At 37.1% G+C, this 20,642-nt stretch overlaps 1 protein-coding gene across 1 annotated transcript in view; it reads right to left on the reverse strand.

Moving 5' to 3' along the window:
- The window catches only part of RABL3 (RAB, member of RAS oncogene family like 3), a 50,711-nt gene that overhangs the window by 17,588 nt on the left and 12,481 nt on the right, over positions 1 to 20,642 (reverse strand). The window contains exons 3-4 of the mRNA XM_053663136.1: positions 6,829 to 6,958; positions 236 to 350 (exon numbers count right to left, since the gene is read on the reverse strand). Coding sequence (XP_053519111.1) covers positions 236 to 350; positions 6,829 to 6,958 — 245 coding nt within the window. The remainder of the gene's footprint in view (positions 1 to 235; positions 351 to 6,828; positions 6,959 to 20,642) is intronic.

The following is a 20,642-nucleotide window of genomic DNA, read 5'->3' on the forward strand; positions in this document are numbered from 1 at the left end:
ATCTTAATGTTCTGGAATTAGGCAAAGAGTTCTTAGATGTGATACTAAAAGGTACAATACATAAAAACCTGAGAAATTAGACTAATAGTTTCACAAAGCAAAACTATTGCTTTGTGAATGAGACTGTTAGGAGGATATTTACACATAAAACATCTTACAAGGTGTTATTCTGGAGGGTGTATTCCTTCAATTGCTGTTAACATTTCAAACCAACTGTGAACTAATCTGGGCTTACCCATTTGTTACCAAGACTCCAGTTGGCACCGAATCTCTGTTGAGAGCTTCCGATGACCAGCGATTCAAGTTTTGGGATGACTTCTTATTTGTTAAGTCATGTACTAAAATAATACCTAAAATAATCAGAGAAAATAATGTCAATATGGAAACAATTCTTCTTCATTTCAGAATTGGCAAAGTGAGGCTTAGTAAAAAATAAGCATTGAACTGTTTAGTGAACCTAACATTCTAGTATGATTAATAATTATTTTAAAATTTCCTCTAACCATAATAAGAGGCAGAGAAGGTCAGTATGCAATACTTAATGGAGTATAACTCTTGCAAACATATATGTACCAAATATAGGAGCACCAAAATATATAAACAAAATCTTGGAGGACTTTAAGAAAGCAATAGATAGCAATACTATTTTGTAGGGGATTTTAACACCCCACATTCAACAGTGGATAAATCTTCTGAACAAAAAAATCAACAAAAATATTGCAGAATTGAAGGACATTCTAGATCCAATGGACTTAATTGATATTTATAGAACATTTCACCCCAAAGAAGCAAAATACACATTCTTCCTAAAAACACAGGGATCATTCTCAAAGATAGACCACATGGTGGACAAAACAAGCCCCAACAAATTCAAGAAAACTGAAATCATATCAAGCATCTTCTTGGATAACAATGGCTTGAAACTAGAAACAAACATCAAGAGAAACACTAAAAACATTTAAATACATGGAGGCTAAAAAACATCTTATTAAATAATGAATAAATTAACAATGAGGTCAATGAAGAAATCAAAAAGTACTTGGAAACAAATGAAAATGAATACACAACAACCCCAAACCTATGGGACACTGTGAAGGCAGACTTGAGAGAGAAGTTCATAGTGATACAGGCCTACCTAAAGAAGATAGCAAAATCTCAAATAAACAATCTAACTCTACATCTAAAAGAACAGAGGAACAACAACAAACAAGGCCCAGCGCAAGCAGAAGGAAAGAAATAACCAAGATGAGAGCATATTAAATGACATACAGATTAAAAACACAATTCAAAAAAATCAATGAATCCAGGAGCTGAAAAGATAAACAAAACCGACAAACTGTTCACTAGACTCATCAAGAAAAAGAGAGGACCTACAACAAATAAAATAAAAAATGAGAGAGGAGAAGTAACAACTGATACCACAGAAATACAAAGGGTTGTAAGAAATTACTAAGAACAAGTATATGCCAAGAATTTGGACAACCTAGGCAAAATGGATAAATTTCTAAAAACACACAATCTTCAAAAACTGAATGAGGAAGAAGCAGAAAAACTGAATAGACTGGTAACAACTAGTGAAATTAAAGAAGTAATCACAATACTACCAGCACACAAAAGCCCTGGACTGGATGGCTTCACAGGCAAATTTTACCAAACATTTAAAGAAAACTAACTCCTATCCTTCTCAAACTATTTCAAACTACTCAGGATGAGGAAGACTCCTAAACTCTTTTTACAAGAGCAGTATCATCATAATCCTCAAATCAAGTAAAGACACAAAAGAAAGAAAATTACAGCCCAATATTTCTGATGAACATAGATGCTAAAATTCTCAACAAAATACTAGCAAACAAAATCCAACAATACATTAAGAAGATTATATAATATGATCAAGTGGGATTTCTTCTAAGGATGCAAGGATGGTACAATATTTGTAAATCAATAAATGTGATACTTACAGAAACAAAATGAAAGGCAAAAATCACATAATCATATTAATATGCAGAAAAAGCATTTGATAAAATCCAGTACCCAGTTATGATAAAAACACTCAGCAAAACAGGAATGGGGGGTATACCTCAACACAATAAAGTACATATAAGAGAAACCTACTGCTGACATCATCTTCAACGGGCAAAAACTAAAAGTGTTTCCCTTAGGATCCAGAACAAGGCCAGGGGGTCCACTTCCGCCACTCTTATTCGACTTAGTACTAGAGGTCCTGTGCAATCAGCCACAGAAATAAGCCAAGAAGAAGAAATAAAAGGCATCCAAATTGGAAAAAAAAACCAAACTCATTATTTGCAGACGACATGACAGTGTACACAGAAAACCCTATAGGCTCCACCAAAAGTCTACTTGACCTATGAAATGAATTAGGCAAAGTAGTGGTATACAATATCAAGACTCAGAAACTGATGGCATTTTTGTACACCTCGTTCTGAACTATCAGAAAGAGGAACTAAGAAAAAAATCCTATTGACTATAGCAAACAACAACAAAGTATCTAGGAATAAAGTTAATCAAGGAGGTAAAAGACCTGAACTCAGAAAACTACAGAACACTGAAGAAAGACTGAGGAAGATACAAATAAATGGAAGCATATATTCTGTTCACTGATTTGAAGAATTAATATCATCAAAATGTCCACACTACCCAAAGCAATCTATAGATTCAACACAATTTCTATTAAAATACTAATGGCATGTTCGACAGCTCTTTTTTAAAAAATATATTTTATTAATTATGCCATTACAGTTGTTCTATTTCCCCCCTTCATTCTCCTCCACCCTAAACACCCACTCCCCCACCGTTCCCCCCCTTTAGTTTATGACCATGTGTCTCAAGTTCTTTACATTCTATATTTCCCCTACTATTCTTGCCCTCCCCCCATCTATTTTCTATCTACTGTCTATGCTACTTATTTTCTGTACCTTCTCCCCCCTTCTCCTACTTCCCCATTGGTAACCCTCCATATAATCTTCATTTCTATGGTTCTGCTCCTGATCTAGCTGTCCTCTTAGTTTGCTTTTGTTTTGGGTGCGGTTGTTAATAACTGTGAGTTTGCTGTCCTTTCAATGTTCGTATTTTTTATCTTCTTTTTCTTAGATAAGTCCCTTTAACATTTCATAGAATAAGGGCTTGGTGATGATGAACTCCTTGCATTTGGTCTTATCTGAGAAGCACTTCATCTGCCCTTCCATTCTAAATGAAAGCTTTGCTGGATAGATAAATTTTGGATGTAGGTCTTTGGATTTTATGACTTGGAATACTTCTTTCCAGCCCCTTCTTGCCTGTAAGGTCCCTTTTGAGAAATCAGCTGACAGTCTGATGGGAACTCCTTTGTAGGTGACTGTCCCCTTATCTCTTGCTGCTTCTAGGATTGTCTCCTTCATTTGAATCTTGGCTAATGTAATGATGATGTGCCTTGGTGTGTTCCTCCTTGGGTCCACCTTCTCTGGGACTCTCTGAGCTTCCTGGACTTCCTGGAAGTCTATTTCCTTTGCCAGATTGGGGAAATTCTCCTTTATTATTTGTTCAAATGAGTTTTCCACTTGTGGCTTTTCCTCTTCCCCTTCTGGTACCCCTATAATTCGGATGTTGGAATGTTTAAAGATGTCCTGAAGGTTCCTAAGCCTCTCTTCATTTTTTTGAATTCTTGTTTCTTCAACCTATTCTGTTTGGTCATTATTTTCCTCTTTCTGGTCCACTTCTTTGATTTGAGTCCCAGTTTCCTTTCCATTCTTATTGGTTTCCTGTGCATTTCCCTTCATTTCAATTGGTTTAGCCTTCATATGTTCCTGTAATTTGCGACTGAAATCAACCAGTTCTGTGAGCATCCTGATCACCAGTGTTTTGAACTGTGCACCTGAAAGTTTGGCTATTTCTTCATCACTTAGGTTTATCAGCTCTGGGGCTCTGAGTTGTTCTCGAGCCATGTTTTGATCTGTTCATGCCTGTTATGTATGAGGAGCAGAGTCTTAGTTGTTCACCAGGGCGGGGCCACTCAGGTTGTTGGTTTGTGATGCTGTATGTGGGGGCGGGGTCAGAGAGGGAAAATGGTGGTTCCCTTTGCTGCTTCTTGCCGCTGGGGCCTGTGCAGTCCATCTCACTGCTCGCTCCTTCACAGGTTTATCTGTGCATGAATGTGTGACCGCAATCAGCCCTCAGTGGGTCCTCCCGCTTCTCCACACCTGGGATCCGCCTATGGCTGCTGGCGCACATGGGTCAAGCGCCCGGGTAGGTCCGGTGGATTTTTCCTGCCCGACCCCGCTCTGCTGCTGGCTCTGCCCCTCTTACTGGTTTGGCTGAAGGGTTCGTTGTTGTCAGACTTCCGTGTAGTTCAATTTTCTGTGGTTTGGCTGTGTTTTTGTTGCTAAAATTTTGTTGTTTTAAAACTTGGTTGTGCAAGAAGGCACAGTGCTTCCACCTATGCCTCCATCTTGGCGGAAGTCCCTAACAGCTCTTGAACAAATACTTCAAAAATCTATATTGAAACAAAAAAGACCCTGAATAGCCACAGCAATCTTGAGAAATAAGAACAAAGTTGGAGGGATCAGAATACCTGATATCAAACTATAGTACCTGGCCACTGTAATCAAAACAGTCTGGTACAAGTATAGAACAGATACATAGATCAGTGGACCAGAATAGAGCCCAAAATAAACCTGTGTCTCTATGGTCAATTAATATTTGACAAAGGGATGATGAGAATACAATGGAGTAAAAAATAGTCTCTTCAATAAATGGTGTTGAGAGAACTATACTGATACATGCAAAAAATGAAGCTAGACCATCAACTTACATCACACACCAGAATAAACTCAAAATGGAAAAATGACTTAAATGTAAGTTGTGATACTATTAAAGTCCTAGAGAAAAACCAGTAAAATTTCAGATATTCCACAAACCAATATTTTTGCTGACATGGGTTCAAGAGCAAGAAAAATAAAGAAAAAAATAAACAAATGGGGGCTATATCAAAGTAGAAAGCTTCTGCACGGCTAAAGAAAACATCATTAAGATGAAAAGGGAACTGACTCTATGAGAGGACAAATTTGCGAATGATACCTGTGACAAAGGTTTAATTTCCAAAATATATAAAGAACTCACAAGACTCAACACCAGGAAGACAAACAATCCAATTTAAAAATGGGTAAAGGACCTGAACAGATGCTTCTCCAGAGAGGACATAAAGATGGCCCATAAGCATACGAAAAATACTTCCTTGTCAATAGCCATCAGAGGGATGCAGATCAAACCCACAGTGAAATATCACCTCACACCTGTCAGAATGACCATCATAAATAAATGAACAAACAACAAGTGCTAGCGAGGCTGTGGAAAAAGGAAACCCTAGTGCACTGTTGGTGGGAATGCAGATTGGTACAGCCAGTGTGGAAAACAGTCTGGAATTTCCTCAGAAAATTAAAAATGAAACTACCTTTTGATCCAACAATTCCAATGCTGGGATTATATCCTAAGAGACCTGAAACACCAATCCAAAAGAACCTATACACCCCAATGTTCATAGCAGCACAATTCATGATAGCAAAGTGCTGGAAGCAACCTAAGTGCCCATCACTAATGAGTGGATCAAAAAACTATGGTACATTTATACAATGGAATTCTATGCAGCAGAAAGAAGAAAGGATCTCCTACTCTTTGCAACAGCATGGACGGAACTGGAGAGCATTATGCTAAGTGAAATAAGCCAGGCAATGAAAGACAAATACCACATGATCTCACCTTTAACTGTAACATAATCAACAAAAGAAAAAAGCAAACAAAATGTACCCAGAGACATTGAAATTAAGAACAATCTAACAATAGCCAGAGGAGGGGAAGAGAGCACAATGGGGGGGCAAGGGTTTTTAGGAAATACTATAAAGGCCACATGGACAAAACCAAGGAGGAGGGTGGAAGCAAGGGCAGGAAGTGGGTTTGGCTGGGGTGGGGGACAGTGGTGGGGGGAAAATGCAGGCAGCTGTAATTGAATAACATTAAAATTTTTTTTAAAAAAGAAATGAAGAAAGGACTTAGCAATTGCAATGCTTACTTAGTAGTGAATAATACATGCATACACCAGGGAGGAAGGGGTGAGATGCCAAATCTTCTGGTACATCAATCAAAGACAAGTTGAAATTACATTTCACAGTAAAAAAAGGTTTAACAAATTAACTTAAAAAAGACAAAAAGATAAAGAAACTCTATTGGTAAATCCTAGGTGTCAGTGGTTTAGTCTATTGACACAGCATAGGCCTTCTATTAACTGCAATTATGTCCTCTATTACATGCCTCTATGTGGAAATCTGCTCCAAGTTTTTGAATCTTTGTAACGAGAAAATTTTTGCACCCCTAAAAACAGCCTTAGTCATCTCTTTATAATTAATTACATAGGATGCCCTCTGAGGGGCAGATGAAAGAAATCTTTGTAACTCTGTGACATCTGGCTTAGACTGTGGGATTCCTAATAGTTCTACTGTACTTACTCAACTTACTGGTGAACTAGGACTCCCAGGGGAGAGTGTTTTGAAAGCCCCATGGTTAATGTCAAGTACCCCAAATACAATTTTATTTCTTAATATTTATTTTATGACAATAATATATAAATAGAAACACTTAGACAAAGCAAATATTCAATATTCTGAATTACATGGTTAGAATCTAGAAACACAAACTGGAATGTGATATGCAGATTTAAATGAAGAGTTGTGAGTAACTGAATCTTTCTTAAATTAAGATGAGTCCAGCATCTCACAGCATTCCACATTAGAGGATCTGTACTCTTAGACCATTAACAAATGGTAGAAATAAAAAACGCTTTACCATTTACAGAGTTGTAGAATACTGCTCTTGTGCTTTTCACACTGCTGGCACTGCCCACAGAGCCTCCGACATCCCATAATTCTATATAGTAGGTCTTCTCTTCTGGGGTTCCTTCTTTGTAGTCATGAACCTAAAAAAATCAATCCATGAAAATAATTCTTATAGCCACTTAGCAAACTGGTAAGCACCCTCATTCTAGTGTAAAGCACTAGACATTGCATATCATTATCTCAAGCTTTCTCCCTCTAATACTCCAACACTTATTATAATCTTTGACCTCACAGGACTCTATATGTACTTAATTGATCCTAACACCTTTCATAGGTTCCCCTTCTACTTCCAAATCCTCCTTTCCTGACTAAGCATAAATTCCATGATTTGTTGTTTTAGTCACTGCTTTGCCCCCTCTCACATTGTATTCACCTGATAAAATATCAACCCTAATTACATCTACCTTTTCTGATTTCCATGCCTATAACCCAGAAAGCTGTGAATGTGAAGCTCAGAAAAATACACATTCAAACTGACTGAATTCATTTTAAACTCAAGTGTACCTTTGGAGCTGTCTTTCAGTCATTGCATATAGTTCATTTCCTCTTTTTCTTTCCTAGATATGTCTTCTCTTTTTAAAATTTTCAATATCCCTTCCTTATCCTCAAACACAGCTAATTACCTTGCTTCCTGACAGAAACAATCAGAAGAGGACTTCTGCAACCTGTTCTTCTCATATCTGTCCATCTCCCTCCATTTGTATCTATATAATCCACTTTTCCTCCAGCTGTGAGAGATAGGCTAGGCTGTGTCTGTCCCTAAGGCATGAGATCCTATCTCATCTTTCTGGTCAAGGTGAGCTCCTCTCATGACCAAATTTTCCCTTTCAGCTAAGTAATTTCCACCAGTGTATTAAATACATGACATAATTTTTCCTGTAATTTTTTAGAAAAAAATAACCTTCTACTTCCTCAAACTACTATGCCACTTCTCTGTTCCAGGATTTATCTGTTTATTTATTTACACTGTTTTCTTTCTTTTTCTTTTTCTCTTTCTTTCTTTCTCTCTCTCTCTCTCTCTCCCTCCCTCCCTCACCCAATGTCAAGTCTCCTTCCATCACCATTTACCCCTCCTTTACCCTTTTCTTCTACCTTTCCCTCTGGTAATCACAATACTGTTGTGTATGTCTATGAGTTTTTTTTTTCTTTTTTTAATCCCCTTCATCTTTTTCATCAGCCCCTTAGACCCCTCTCCTCTGACAAATGTCAGTCTGTTTTCTGTATCTATGAGTCTGTTTCTATTTCATTTGTTTTTTTGTTCATTAGATTCTACATATAAATGAAATTAACATGGTACTTGTCTTTCTCTGACTGGCTTATTTCACTTAGCATTATACTCTCCAGGTCCATCCATGCTGTTGCAAAAGGTAAGAATTCCTTCTTTTTTTTTACAGCTGAGTAGTATTCCATTGTGTAAATGTACCACAGCTTTTTTTATCCACTCATCTACCACGGACACTTGGGCTGCTTCCAAATCTTGGCTATTCTAAATAATGCTGCAATGAACATGGGGTGCTTATATTCTTTAAATTAATGATTTGGGTTTCTCTATTTCTTTTTATAGTGAAAGTCTTCCAAAGGACTTTTGAGTCTATTCTCAACTGTCTCTAATTCTTTTCCTTACATTCTGTTTTGAACTCATTCCTGTCACACTTTTGCCCCAATCACCCTACTGAATCATTCTTTATCAGGGTCACCAATGGCTTCCACATTGTTAAATCCAATGATCAATGAATAATTTTCAACTTACTCTACCATTTGACACAACTAATCACTCTTCTGCTTTGCAATACTTTCTTCATTTATCTTCCAGGATGCCATACTCCTCTGGTTTTCTTCCCAACTCACCGGCTAATCCTTTTCAGTCTCCAAATAGGTTGTCCTTATCTCTCTATTCTCTAATTGTTGGAGTGTCCTAAGATTTAGTTCTCGTATCTCTTTTCTTCTCAGTCAACACTTGCTATTTTGGCAATTTCACCTAATCTTATAATTTTAAGTGTCATTATTATGTTGATGAATTCCAAATTTTTATCTATCTTGGACCAATTCCTTGAATTTCAGACTACCACAGCCACCACACTACAATTTGGATGTTTAATAGATACAATATAGCCCAGAAGTGATTGGCATGAAACACTGAAGTGATGAAAAGCAAGGACTTGCAACCAAGACTACCCTACCCAGCAAGGCTCTCATTTAAAATGGAAGGCAATATTGGGTCTTACATATAAGACCTGAAACCATAAAAACCATAGAAGAAAATATACACAGCAAAATTTTGGGAACTGCAAATAGGAATATTTTATTGCATATATCTCTCCAGGCAAAAGAAACAAAATGAAAAATAAACAAATGGGACTACATCAAACCAAAAAGATTTTGTACAGCAAAAGAAAACATTGACAAAATAAAAATGGAAAGACAACCCACAGGATTGGAAAACATATTCACTGATACATCTGACAAAAGGTTAATATCCAAAATTTATTAAAAATTTACAAAATTCAACATCACAAAAACAACCCAATTAAAAAAATGGGCAATGGGCCTGAATAAACACCTCATCAAAGAGGACATACGGATGACCCACAGACATATACAAAGATGCCCAATGTCACTAATCATCAGAGAAATGCAAATTAAAACCACAATGACATATCACTTCATACCTGTCAGAATGGCTATCATCAATAAATCAACAAATAAAAAGTGCTGATATAGATTCGGGGAAAGGGGAACCGGGAATCTTTTTTTACTGTTGGTGGAAATGCAGATTGGTATAGCCACTGCAGAAAGCAGTATGGAGATACTTCAAAGAATTGAAAATGGATCTGCCTTTTGACACAGCGATTCCACTTCTGGTAATACATCTAAAGGAACTCAAAACACTAATTCAAAAAAACATAGTACCACAATGTTCACTGCAACATAATTTACAATTGCCAAGATATGGAAGCAGCCCAAGTGTCCATCAGTAGATGAGGAGATAAAACAACTATGGGACATTTATACAATGGTAAATACTGCTTGGCAGTAAAAAATAAGAAAATTTTATACCTTGTGACAGCATGGATGGACCTGGAGAACATTACACTAAGTGAAATAAGCCAGAGAAAGACAAATATCATACAATGTCACTCATATGTGGAATCTAATTAACAAACTGAACTAACAAGGAAAACAGAGAGATGCACAGAGAGCAGGATGACAGCAAAGGGTGGGGGAGGTTAGGGGACAGAGGGATCAAGCAAAAGGGAAAAGGACTCATGGACAAGGACAATCAATAGTGTCAGGACTGTAGGGGTGGGGAGGGTGTATAAGGGGGCCAAATGGTAATGGAAAAAATACAATAAAAATTAAAAAAATATATGTCATCACAAAAAGTTTTTAAAAATGGAAGAAATCACTACAAACAATTTTATGCCAAGAAATTGGACAACCTGGGTAAAATGATAAATTTCCAGAAAGATTCAATCTTCCAAAACTACATCAGGAAGAATTAGAAAACCTGAATTGAGTGATAACAAATAGTGACTGAGGAAGTGATCAAAAAACTCTTGACACACAAATACTCTGGACCATATGGCTTTACAGGCAAATTCTACAAATCATTTGAAGAACTAATACATATCCTTCTTAAACTATTCAAAAAAATTCAAGAAAAGGGAAGATCTTCACATTTTTTACGAGGCCACTATTATACTAATTCCAAAACCAGGTGAAGACACAGCAAAGAAAGAAAACTACAGCCAACATCACTGATGAACACAGATGCCAAAATCCTCAACAAAATATTAGATAACTGGCTCCAACAATACATCAAAAAGATCATATACCATGATCGAGTGGGTTTTATTCCAGAGATGCAAGGATGGTACAATACCCACAAATCAATAAATGTGATATATCACATAGATAAAATGAAAGACAAAAATCATATGATCATATCAATAGATGCAGAAAAAGCATTTGATAAAATCCAGCATGCATATATGATGAAAACACTCAGAAAAGCTGGAAGAGGGAACATATACCTAAACATAACAAAGACCAAATATGAAAAACCTACTCCCCAAATCATAATTAACAGGCAAAAACTAAAAGTTTTTCTCTTAAGATCAGGAACAAGAAAGGGGTGTCCACTATCAACACTCTTCTTCAACATAGTGCTGGATATCTGAGATACAGTGATCAGACAAGAAAAAAAAAAGGCATCCAAATTTGAAAAGAAAAAGCAGACTGTCATTATTTGCAGACGACATGATATTAAACACAGAAACCCTATAGGCTCCACCAAAAAACTACTAGACCTAATAAATGAATTTGGTAAAGCAGTGGGACACAAAGTCAATTTTCAGAAATCAATGGCACACCAATAGTGAACTATTATTAAAGAGAGACTAAGAAAATAATCTCATTTACTATTGCAACAACAACAAAAAAGTACCAGGAATCAAGGAGTACTCAGAAAACTATAGGACACTGAAGAAAGAAAGTGAGGAAGATACAAGTAAGTGGAAGCATATATTCAAGGATTGGAAGGATTAACATTAATAAAATGTCCACACTACCCAAAGCCATCTATAGATTCAATGCAATTCCTATTAAGATACCAATGACATATTTCACCAATCTAAAACAAATGTTCCAAAAATTTATATGGAACCAAAAATGACCCTAAATAGCCTCAGCAGTCTTGAGAAAGAAGAACAAAGTTGGAGGGATCACAATACCTGATATCAAACTGTACTACAAGGCCATTGTAATCAAACAGTCTGGTACTGGCATAAGAACAGACACATAGACCAATGGAACAGAATAGAGAGCCCAGAAATAAACCCATTAATTGTCTTTACAGTCAATTAATAACTGATGAAGGAGGCAAGAGCATAAAATGGAGTAAAGCCAAACTCTTCAATAAATGGTATTGGGAGAACTGGACTGATACATGCAAAAAATTGAAACCAGACCATCATCTTACATCATACACCAGGATAAACTCAAAATAGATTAAAGACATAATAAGTTGAGATACTATAAAAATCCTTGAGGGGAAACACAGGCAGCAAAATTTCAGATATCCCACGTAGCAATATTCTTGCCACTATATCTTCTGGGGCAAGGTAAATAAAGGAAAAAATAAACAAACGGGACTACATCAAATTAAAAAGCTTCGCATGGCTTAAGAAAACATCATCAAAATGAAAAGGGAACCAACTGTATGGGAGAACATATTTGCCAATGATACATTTGACAAGAGTTTCATCTCCAAAATATATAAAGAATTCATAGGATTAAACACCAGAAAGACAAACAATCCAATTAAAAAATGGGCAAATAACCTGAATAAACACTTCTTTGAAGAAGACGTGCAGATGGCCCATAGACTTATGAAAAAATTCTCAATGTTACTAGCCATCAGAGGGATACAACTTGAAACCACAATGAGGTATCTCCTCACACCAGTCAAAATGGCCATCATTAACAATCAACAAACAACAAGTGCTGGCGAGGATGTGGAGAAAAGGAAACCCTAGCGCACTGTTGGTGGAAATGCAGACTGGTGCAGCCAATTTGTAAAACAGCCTGGAATTTCCTCAAAAAACTAAAAGTGGAACTACCTTTTTGACTCAGAAATTCCACTGCTGGGAATATACCTGATGAATCCTTAAACACCAGTGTAAAAGAATTTATACACCACCATGTTCTTAGCAGCACTATTTATCTATAATAGGCAAGATTTGGAAACAGCTTAAGTGCCCATCAGTAGATGAATGGATAAAAAAAATCTGTGGTTCATCTACACAATGAAATACTATGCAGCAGAAAGGAAGAAGTAATTCCTACTTTTTGCAACAAAATGGATGAACTGGAGACTGTTACACTAAGTGATGATCTCACTCATAACAGGAATCTAATGAACAAAATAAAGAGCAAAATAGAACCAGAGGCATAGAATCATGGAACAGACTGACAGGTGTAAGAGGGGAGGGGGAAGGTGGGGACTGAGTGAAGAAAAGTGGAATGATTAGTCAAAGAACATATATGAAGGACCCATTGACATGGACAATGGTGAGGGAAATGTTTATGGAAGTGGAGGTCAGGCTGAGTGGAGGAGGGGCAAATGAGGAAACGGTAGGGCAACTGTAATAGCATAAAAATACTTAAAAAGTGAAAAATAAAAAAGAAAAACATATATTTTAGCAGTATTTCTAAGCAAAACCATTGAAACAAAAGACAAAGTGTTACAAGGAGTCAGTTATCTGTTATCAAAAAGCTCAGGCACCTTAGTGAAGCTTTTGTTATCCCATCTCCCTTCCCTCCAAGACCTAAAACCAACTAGGGAGGTTTAGGTACTCCTATTTGCTCCCCTAAGATCCTGTACATGTCTATTATTTCTAACCACACTGTTTTATTTATCTGCCAATATCTCTTCTATTAGGCTCTGAGCATAAGGACAGGGATCATGTATTATTCATCTTTGTAGGCCTAGAAAACAGCATAGTACCTAATACATATTAGATGTTTGGCTATGTTTGTTCTAATAGATGAATAAATTTAGAATATCTCATCCTCCAAGGTTTTATTATATTCAGTTTACTATTTTATTGAATACCATTGCTTCTCAGGTACAGTTTTCAGAACTAATTAAATCAGAACTAATAGGAACTTGATAAAAACAGACTCTTGGACCACTCCTGAAGCTTCTAGGCTGGGGCTCAAATACCTGCATTTTTAAAGAAAGCTCCCTAGGTGATTCTGTTACATAATTAAGTTTAGTAACCATTGCCATACACCACTTTCATCTCTAAAATTATTTCAAATGTCTAAGGTTACCTGCCTAAATGACTGTAATTCCTCAAAGAATGGCCACCACGTAATACAATTCCCAGGTAGCATGCCCTCTTAGCTTTGCAACGACCAAGTCTGCTACCCAAATTCATTTTGACTATATACAGTTCCAACCCAGACTGACAAAATACCTGCCCTAATCAAAACTTCCATTGCTTTTCTCTAGAATTAGAAGAGAAGGTGTCCTTCTTCGTTTTCAGCTTGTTCAATTAATACTGTTTAACTTAATTCAAATGGAACCAAGTCCAAAGAACATTAAATCAGTGGCTTATAGCTTGCAGCTATGACATTATATCACTTACACAGCTAAGAGATCTCCAAGGCAAAGCTTGATATTATCACAGGTATTGCTCTTGACACAGTAAGAGGTTCCTTGGTGCTAAAGTAAGAGCCCAGATGGGGTGGGGGTAATGCCAAGTTATAAGCAATATGTTTTATACTTAAATAGGTTATCAAGGATTTAATACTCAAAGTCATTACAAGGTAGCAAAAGTGTCTGATGATCATCATATGGGAAAAGGAGCCACACTCCTCCATGCTGCTGTTGCCTTGGTTATTCTCTTATACTTACTCTTAACTTTTTATGGAATCCAAATCAAGACAGAGTATAAAAGGTTTTGTCTCGCTTGAAGTTTATTCATTGTTTCTAACTTTAAAAGAGCAAAAACAAATTTAGTAAAGACTATCATCCACATCAAGAGAGAACACTGGCCCCTACTGATGCCAATAAGTTTGGTTTAGTATATATGCCTGCAGAATTATTACTAAAGAGAAGCAGATCTGGGCAAGATGGAGGCGTAGGTAGATACCCTGGGCCTTCTCTCACAACCAAAAGAAGGACAACAACAAATTTAAAAACAAAAAAATAACCAGAACTGCCAGATAATTGAACTGTATGAAAGTCCAACAACTAAGGGGTTAAAGAAGAAACATTCATCCAGACCAATAGGAGGGGTGGAGACAGGCAGCTGGGTGGAGAGGACTTGTGGTAAGGTGGTGGCTGGAGGACAGGCAGTCTCACTTTTGTGTGAGGATAAACCAGGAGGAATAACTGGGGAGAGAGACAGACTGCATTAACTCAGGATTATGGCTTAGGAAAATGAAGCTTCAAAATCTCTGACTGTACAAACCTGTGGGGGTTGCAGCTCCAGGAGAAACTCACAGCCTCACAGGAGAGTTTGTAGGAGAGACTCAGAAGGTCCTAGAACATATACAAACCCACCCACACAGGAATCAGCACCAGAAGGGCCCAATTTGCTTGTGGATGGTGGGAGAAGTGACTGATAGCCAGCCTAGAGCAGAGCAAGCAGCATTGTTCCCTCTCAGACCTCTCCCCAACATACACTGCCACAACACAGCCACGTGGGTTGCCCCATCTGGGTGAATACCTACGTCTCCACCCCTTACTATGCAACACATGCATCAAGACAAAAAAATATGGCCCAAACAAAAGAACAGATCAAAGCTCCAAAAATAGGAATAAGCGATGAAGAAATAGCCAACCTATCAGAGGCACAGTTCAAAACACTGGTAATCAGGATGCTCACAGAAATAGTTGAATATGGTCACAAAATACAGGAAAAAGTGACGCCTATGAAAAGTGAAATAATTGAAAATGTACAGTGAACCAAGAGTGATGAGAAGGAAACTCAGAATCAAATCAATGGTTTGGAGAAGAAAGAAATAAACATTCAGCCAGAACACAATGAAAAAACAAGAATTCCAAAAAATGAGGAGAGGCTTAGGAAACTCCAGGACAACTTTAAATATTCCAACATCTGAATCATAGGAGTGCCAGAAGGAGAAGAGGAAGACCCATAAACTGAAAATTTATTTGAACAAATAATGAAGGAGAACTTCCCCAATCTGACAAAGGAAATAGACTTCCAGGAAGTCCAGGAAGCTCAGAGAGTCCCAAAGAAGTTGGATCCAAGGAAGCACATACTAAGGCATGTCATAATTACATTACCCAAGGTTAAAGATAAGGACAGAATCTTAATCTTAAGAACAGCAAGAGAAAAGGAGACAGTTACCTACAAAGGAGTTCCCATTAGACTATCCACTGATTTCTCAAAAAAAAACATTGGAGGCAAGAAGGGGCTTGGAAAGAAGTATTCCAAGTCATGAAAGGCAAGGACCTACATCCAAGATTACTCTATCCAGCAAAGCTATCATTTAGATTAGAAGGGCAGATAAAGTACTTCCCAAATAAGGTCAAGCTAAAGGAGTTCATCATCACCAAGCCCTTGTTATATGAAATATTATTATATGAAAGGGATTTATCTAAGAAAAAGAAGATAAAAAATATGAACAGTAAAATGATAACAAATTCACAACTATTAACAACCAAACCTAAAACAACAACAAACTCAGCAAACAACTAGAACAGGAACAGAATTACAGAAATGGAGATCACACAGAGGGTTATCAGTGTGGAGAGGCAGGGGGGAGAATGGGGGGAAAGGTACAAGAAATAAGAAGCATAAATGGTAGGTACAAACTAGATAGGGGAAAGTTAAGAATAGTATGGGAAAAGGAGAAGCCAAAGAACTCATATGTACGACCCCTGGACATGAACTAAGATGGGGAAATGCCCTTGGGGGGGGTGGTACAGGGTGGAAAGGAATAAAGGAGAAAAAAAAAGGGACAACTGTAATAGCATAATCAATAAAATATATTTTAAAAAAGGAAGCAGAAAGGTGGAGGTCTTAGTAGAGTGCTGAAAGAGGATAGCAAAGAGCAATTAGGAAAGTGTGCCACAGAGCAGGAACTGAATTTCTCTCATTCACTGCTATGTAGACATATCTCAAAGATATTGCAGGTTTGTTTCAGACCACTGCAATAAAGAGTCATATTAAAGGGAGTCATAACGTTTTTGCTGGTAAGAGGGTCTTGCCTTTAATTTGTAAAAATCATAACATCTGTGAATTACAATAAAGCAAAGCAAAATAAAACAAGACACGCCTGCACTTCCAATTCCTTACAGTGTCTGATACCCAGCAAGTAATACATGTGTTAAATGAACAAATTAATGGATGACTAGTATAGAGTTTGCTGCTAATTACCTCTCCTCTCCAATAATCTGATTTAGCCCTCAGCCAAGCTCATTTCCCCTTTTTAAAATAACTATCACTTTTCCATTCTATTCTATATCAGTTCACTCCTTTGCAAAAGATTGATTTAAACCTTTGTCTCTATTTCCTTTCAGCCTACTCACATCATTTGATTTCTGTCACTAACATTTTTGCACTTTCAAAGGTCAGTACTGACATCATCATCATCGCTACATTCATTTTTTTCCTGTCTCAATCTTTACATCTCTGTAGCATTTCATACTAAAAATCAATCCTCCCTTTGTAAAACTCTCACCTCTTTTTTTCTCTTGTAGTGTTTCCTCATCTTAGCTATCCTACCATTTGATCAAGCTTTCTTCGACCGCTCTTTCACTTTCAGCCTTCTAAATATGCCCCAAAGTTCTTCATTAGCTCTTCTCTTTCTAAATGTTATCTTTTTGAAAACCTCGTCATCTCTGATGGTTCAGGATTATCTCTATATAGAAGATTCCAATTCAGAATTTTCTCTTGAGCTTCAATACCTCATTTTCAAATGCTTTCTGGATAGCTTCAGATGGATAACTCAGATACGGCCATTCATCATGTCCAGAACTGAATTTATTACCATTGCCTCTTCTTGAACCTAAAAAAATATATATATATATCGCCCATCCATCCATTGCCCACACCACCCATTCAATCATTAATGCCCTGTATAATTTCCTGTATGTTCATTCTTCATGAACATGTCACTTTCTCCCTTGAATTGCTGTAACACTAATTTTCATTTAAGTGCTATTTATATAAGAATTTTCTGTGGTGATAAAAATATCCAATACAGTAACCACTAGCAACATGGTACTACTAAGCAGTTGAGATGTGGCCAGTTCAACTAAGAAACTAAATTTTTAATTTTAGTTAATTTAAACTTAAATTTAACACATGAGTCTGGTGGTTACTGTATTTACCAGCATTAGAATACTCTTTTCCTAACTGTCTTTCTTGAACAAAGGCAGTACAGAATAGTGATCAAGAGGACAGGCCCTTAGACTATGCTGTCTGGGGCCAAATCCCAGCTCCATCACTTACTAGCAATGTCCCCCTGGACAAGTCACTTAACATCTCTGTGCCTCAACTGCTTCATTGGCAAATAGGGACACTAACAGTAACTACCTTGAAGGGTTGCTGTGGGAATAAAAGAAATTAGTATGTAAAATAGGTGCCTAGTCTAATTAAAGTGCTAGCCATTATTCATTATTATTGTAATTTTAAAGAGCATTTAAATTACTATAGCAACAAAAAAAATAAAATACTTAGCAATAAACTTAACTGAGGTAAAAGACCTGTACTCAGAAAACTACACAACACTAAAGAAAAAAATGAAGGAAGACACAAACAAATGGAAGCATATACCATTTCCATGGACTGGAAGAATTAACATCATCAAAATGTCCAGACTACCCAAAGCGATTAACAGATTCAACACAATCCCTACCAAACTACAAATGACATATATCACAGATATAGAACAAATATTTCAAAAATTTATATGGAACTATAAATGACTCCAAAAGCCTAGCAATTTTGAGAAAAAAGAACAAAGTAGGAGGGATCGCAAAACCTGATATCAAACTATATTTTAAGTCCAATGTAATCAAAAGAGTCTGGTATTGGCATAAAAACAGACATATAGATGAATGGATCAGAATAGAGAGTCCAGAAATAAACCCATGTCTTTATGGTCAATTAATATTCGACAAAGGGGGCAGCAACATAAAATGGAGTACAAATAGCCTCTTCAATAAATGGTGTTGGGAGATCTGGACAGCTACACGCAAGAAAATGAAACTCGACCACCAACTTAACACCATACACAAAAATAAACTCAAGATGGATAAAAGACTGCAATATAAGTCATGATACCACAAAAGTCCTAGAGGAGAGAATAGGCAGGAAAATTTCAGATATCCCATGCAGCAATATTTTCACCAATATGTCACCTAGGACAAGGGATATAAGGCAAACAATAAACAAGTGGGACTACATCAAATTAAAAAGCTTCTGCATGGCTAAAGAAAATATCAACAAAATGAAAAGGGTACCAACCATATGAGAAAACATGCTTGCCAATGATACCTCAGACAAGGGTTTCATCTCCAAAATATATAAAGAACTCACATGACTCTACACCTTGAAGACAAGCAATCCAATTTAAAAATGGGCAAAGGACCTGAACAGACACTTCTCCAAGGAGGACATACGGAGGGCCCAGAGACATAGAAAGGATGCTAAGATCACTGGCCATCAGAGAGATGCTAATTAAAACCACAATGAGATACCACTTCATACCAGTCAAAGTGTCCATCATCAACAAACAAACAAGTGCTGGGAGGTGTGGGGAGAAGGGAACTTTAGTGCACTGTTGGTGGAAATACAAACTGGTACAGCCACTGTGGAAAACCATATAGAATTTCCTGAAAAAACTAAAAATGGAACTGCCTTTTAAAAAAATTGTTGTTCAAGTACAGTTGTCTCCATTCTCCACCCACCACTCCCCCCTGCCCCACCTTCAATCCTACCCACTTTGGCTTTGTCCATGTGTCTTTTATGTATGCTCCTTGACCATCCTTCCCCTTTTCCTCCCCATTTTCCCCTTCCCTGCTCCCCTCTGGTTACTGTCCATTCGAGAAATTGCCTTTTGATCCAGTGATCCCACTGCTGGGATTATATTCTCAGAATCCTGAATCACCAATTCAAAAGAACCTATGCACCCCAATGTTCATAGCAGCACCCTTTACAATAGCTAAGTGCTAGAAACAGCCTAAGTGCCCAACAAAAATGAGTGGATCAAAAAACTGTGGTACATTTACATGATGGAATTCTACACAGGAGAGAGAAAGAAGGAGTTCCTACTCTTCTGACAGCATGGATGGAACTAGAGAGCATTATGCTAAGTGAAATAAGCCAGGTGGTGAAAGACAAATACCATATGATCCCACCTAGAAGAGAAACCTAATCAACAAAACAAACGAATGAGCAAAATGAGACATGGAAATAAAGAACAAATTGACAGTGACCAGGCGGGTGGAGGCAGGAAGGTAATGGGGGAAAGAAGAGGAAGGATAAAGTGAAGGAATAGGAATAAAGGACTCATGGGTATGGACAATGTGGGGAGATTGACTGTGGGAGTTGGGGGTGATGGAATGGGGGTCAGCAATGGGGAAAAAAGCCACACAACTGTAGTAGGAAAAAAATCTAAAAAATTAAAGAAAATAAATATTATTTATGTATAAATGTTGTAGTACCTACTAGATCCCACTTCATATTCTTACTGAGGATAGACTGCTTTATAAAAAAAATTTATCCCCAGTGCTTGCCCATTGTTATGCTGTCCACATTCAATGAATATTGATTATAGGCAATGTGTAGAGTTAAAATCCCATTAAAGTGAACTAGAAAAGACAAATCAATTTCCTTATTTATAATCTGTGAAAAGATTAAGTTCTATAAATCTCGTCATAAATAAGAGTATCCATACATTTATATTAGTCCCATTAGACTTGGGGCAACAAAATTAGGAGACAGGAATGAATAATACCACAAAATAAAACTCTTCTGCCTTCCACTGAGTTACGAATACCTCTGCAGGGGCCTAAATCCAAAATGTTAATAATCACTGAGTACATACGTTAAGCTCATCAGCTTCATTTAGTACTTGAAATTAAACAAATACATCATTACCTTATCACTGCCATTTTTAGTTGGCTCTTAAACAAATATGAAATGAATTAAAGGAGGCAACTGCTTGTGCATTCATGGGTCTACTCGGATTCTGGAGATCCCCTTTCACGTGTGTGAA

Source organism: Artibeus jamaicensis, unplaced genomic scaffold (assembly GCF_021234435.1).
Source record: "Artibeus jamaicensis isolate MK-2021 breed Jamaican fruit bat unplaced genomic scaffold, CSHL_Jam_final contig_3126, whole genome shotgun sequence".
Lineage (NCBI taxonomy): Eukaryota > Metazoa > Chordata > Mammalia > Chiroptera > Phyllostomidae > Artibeus > Artibeus jamaicensis.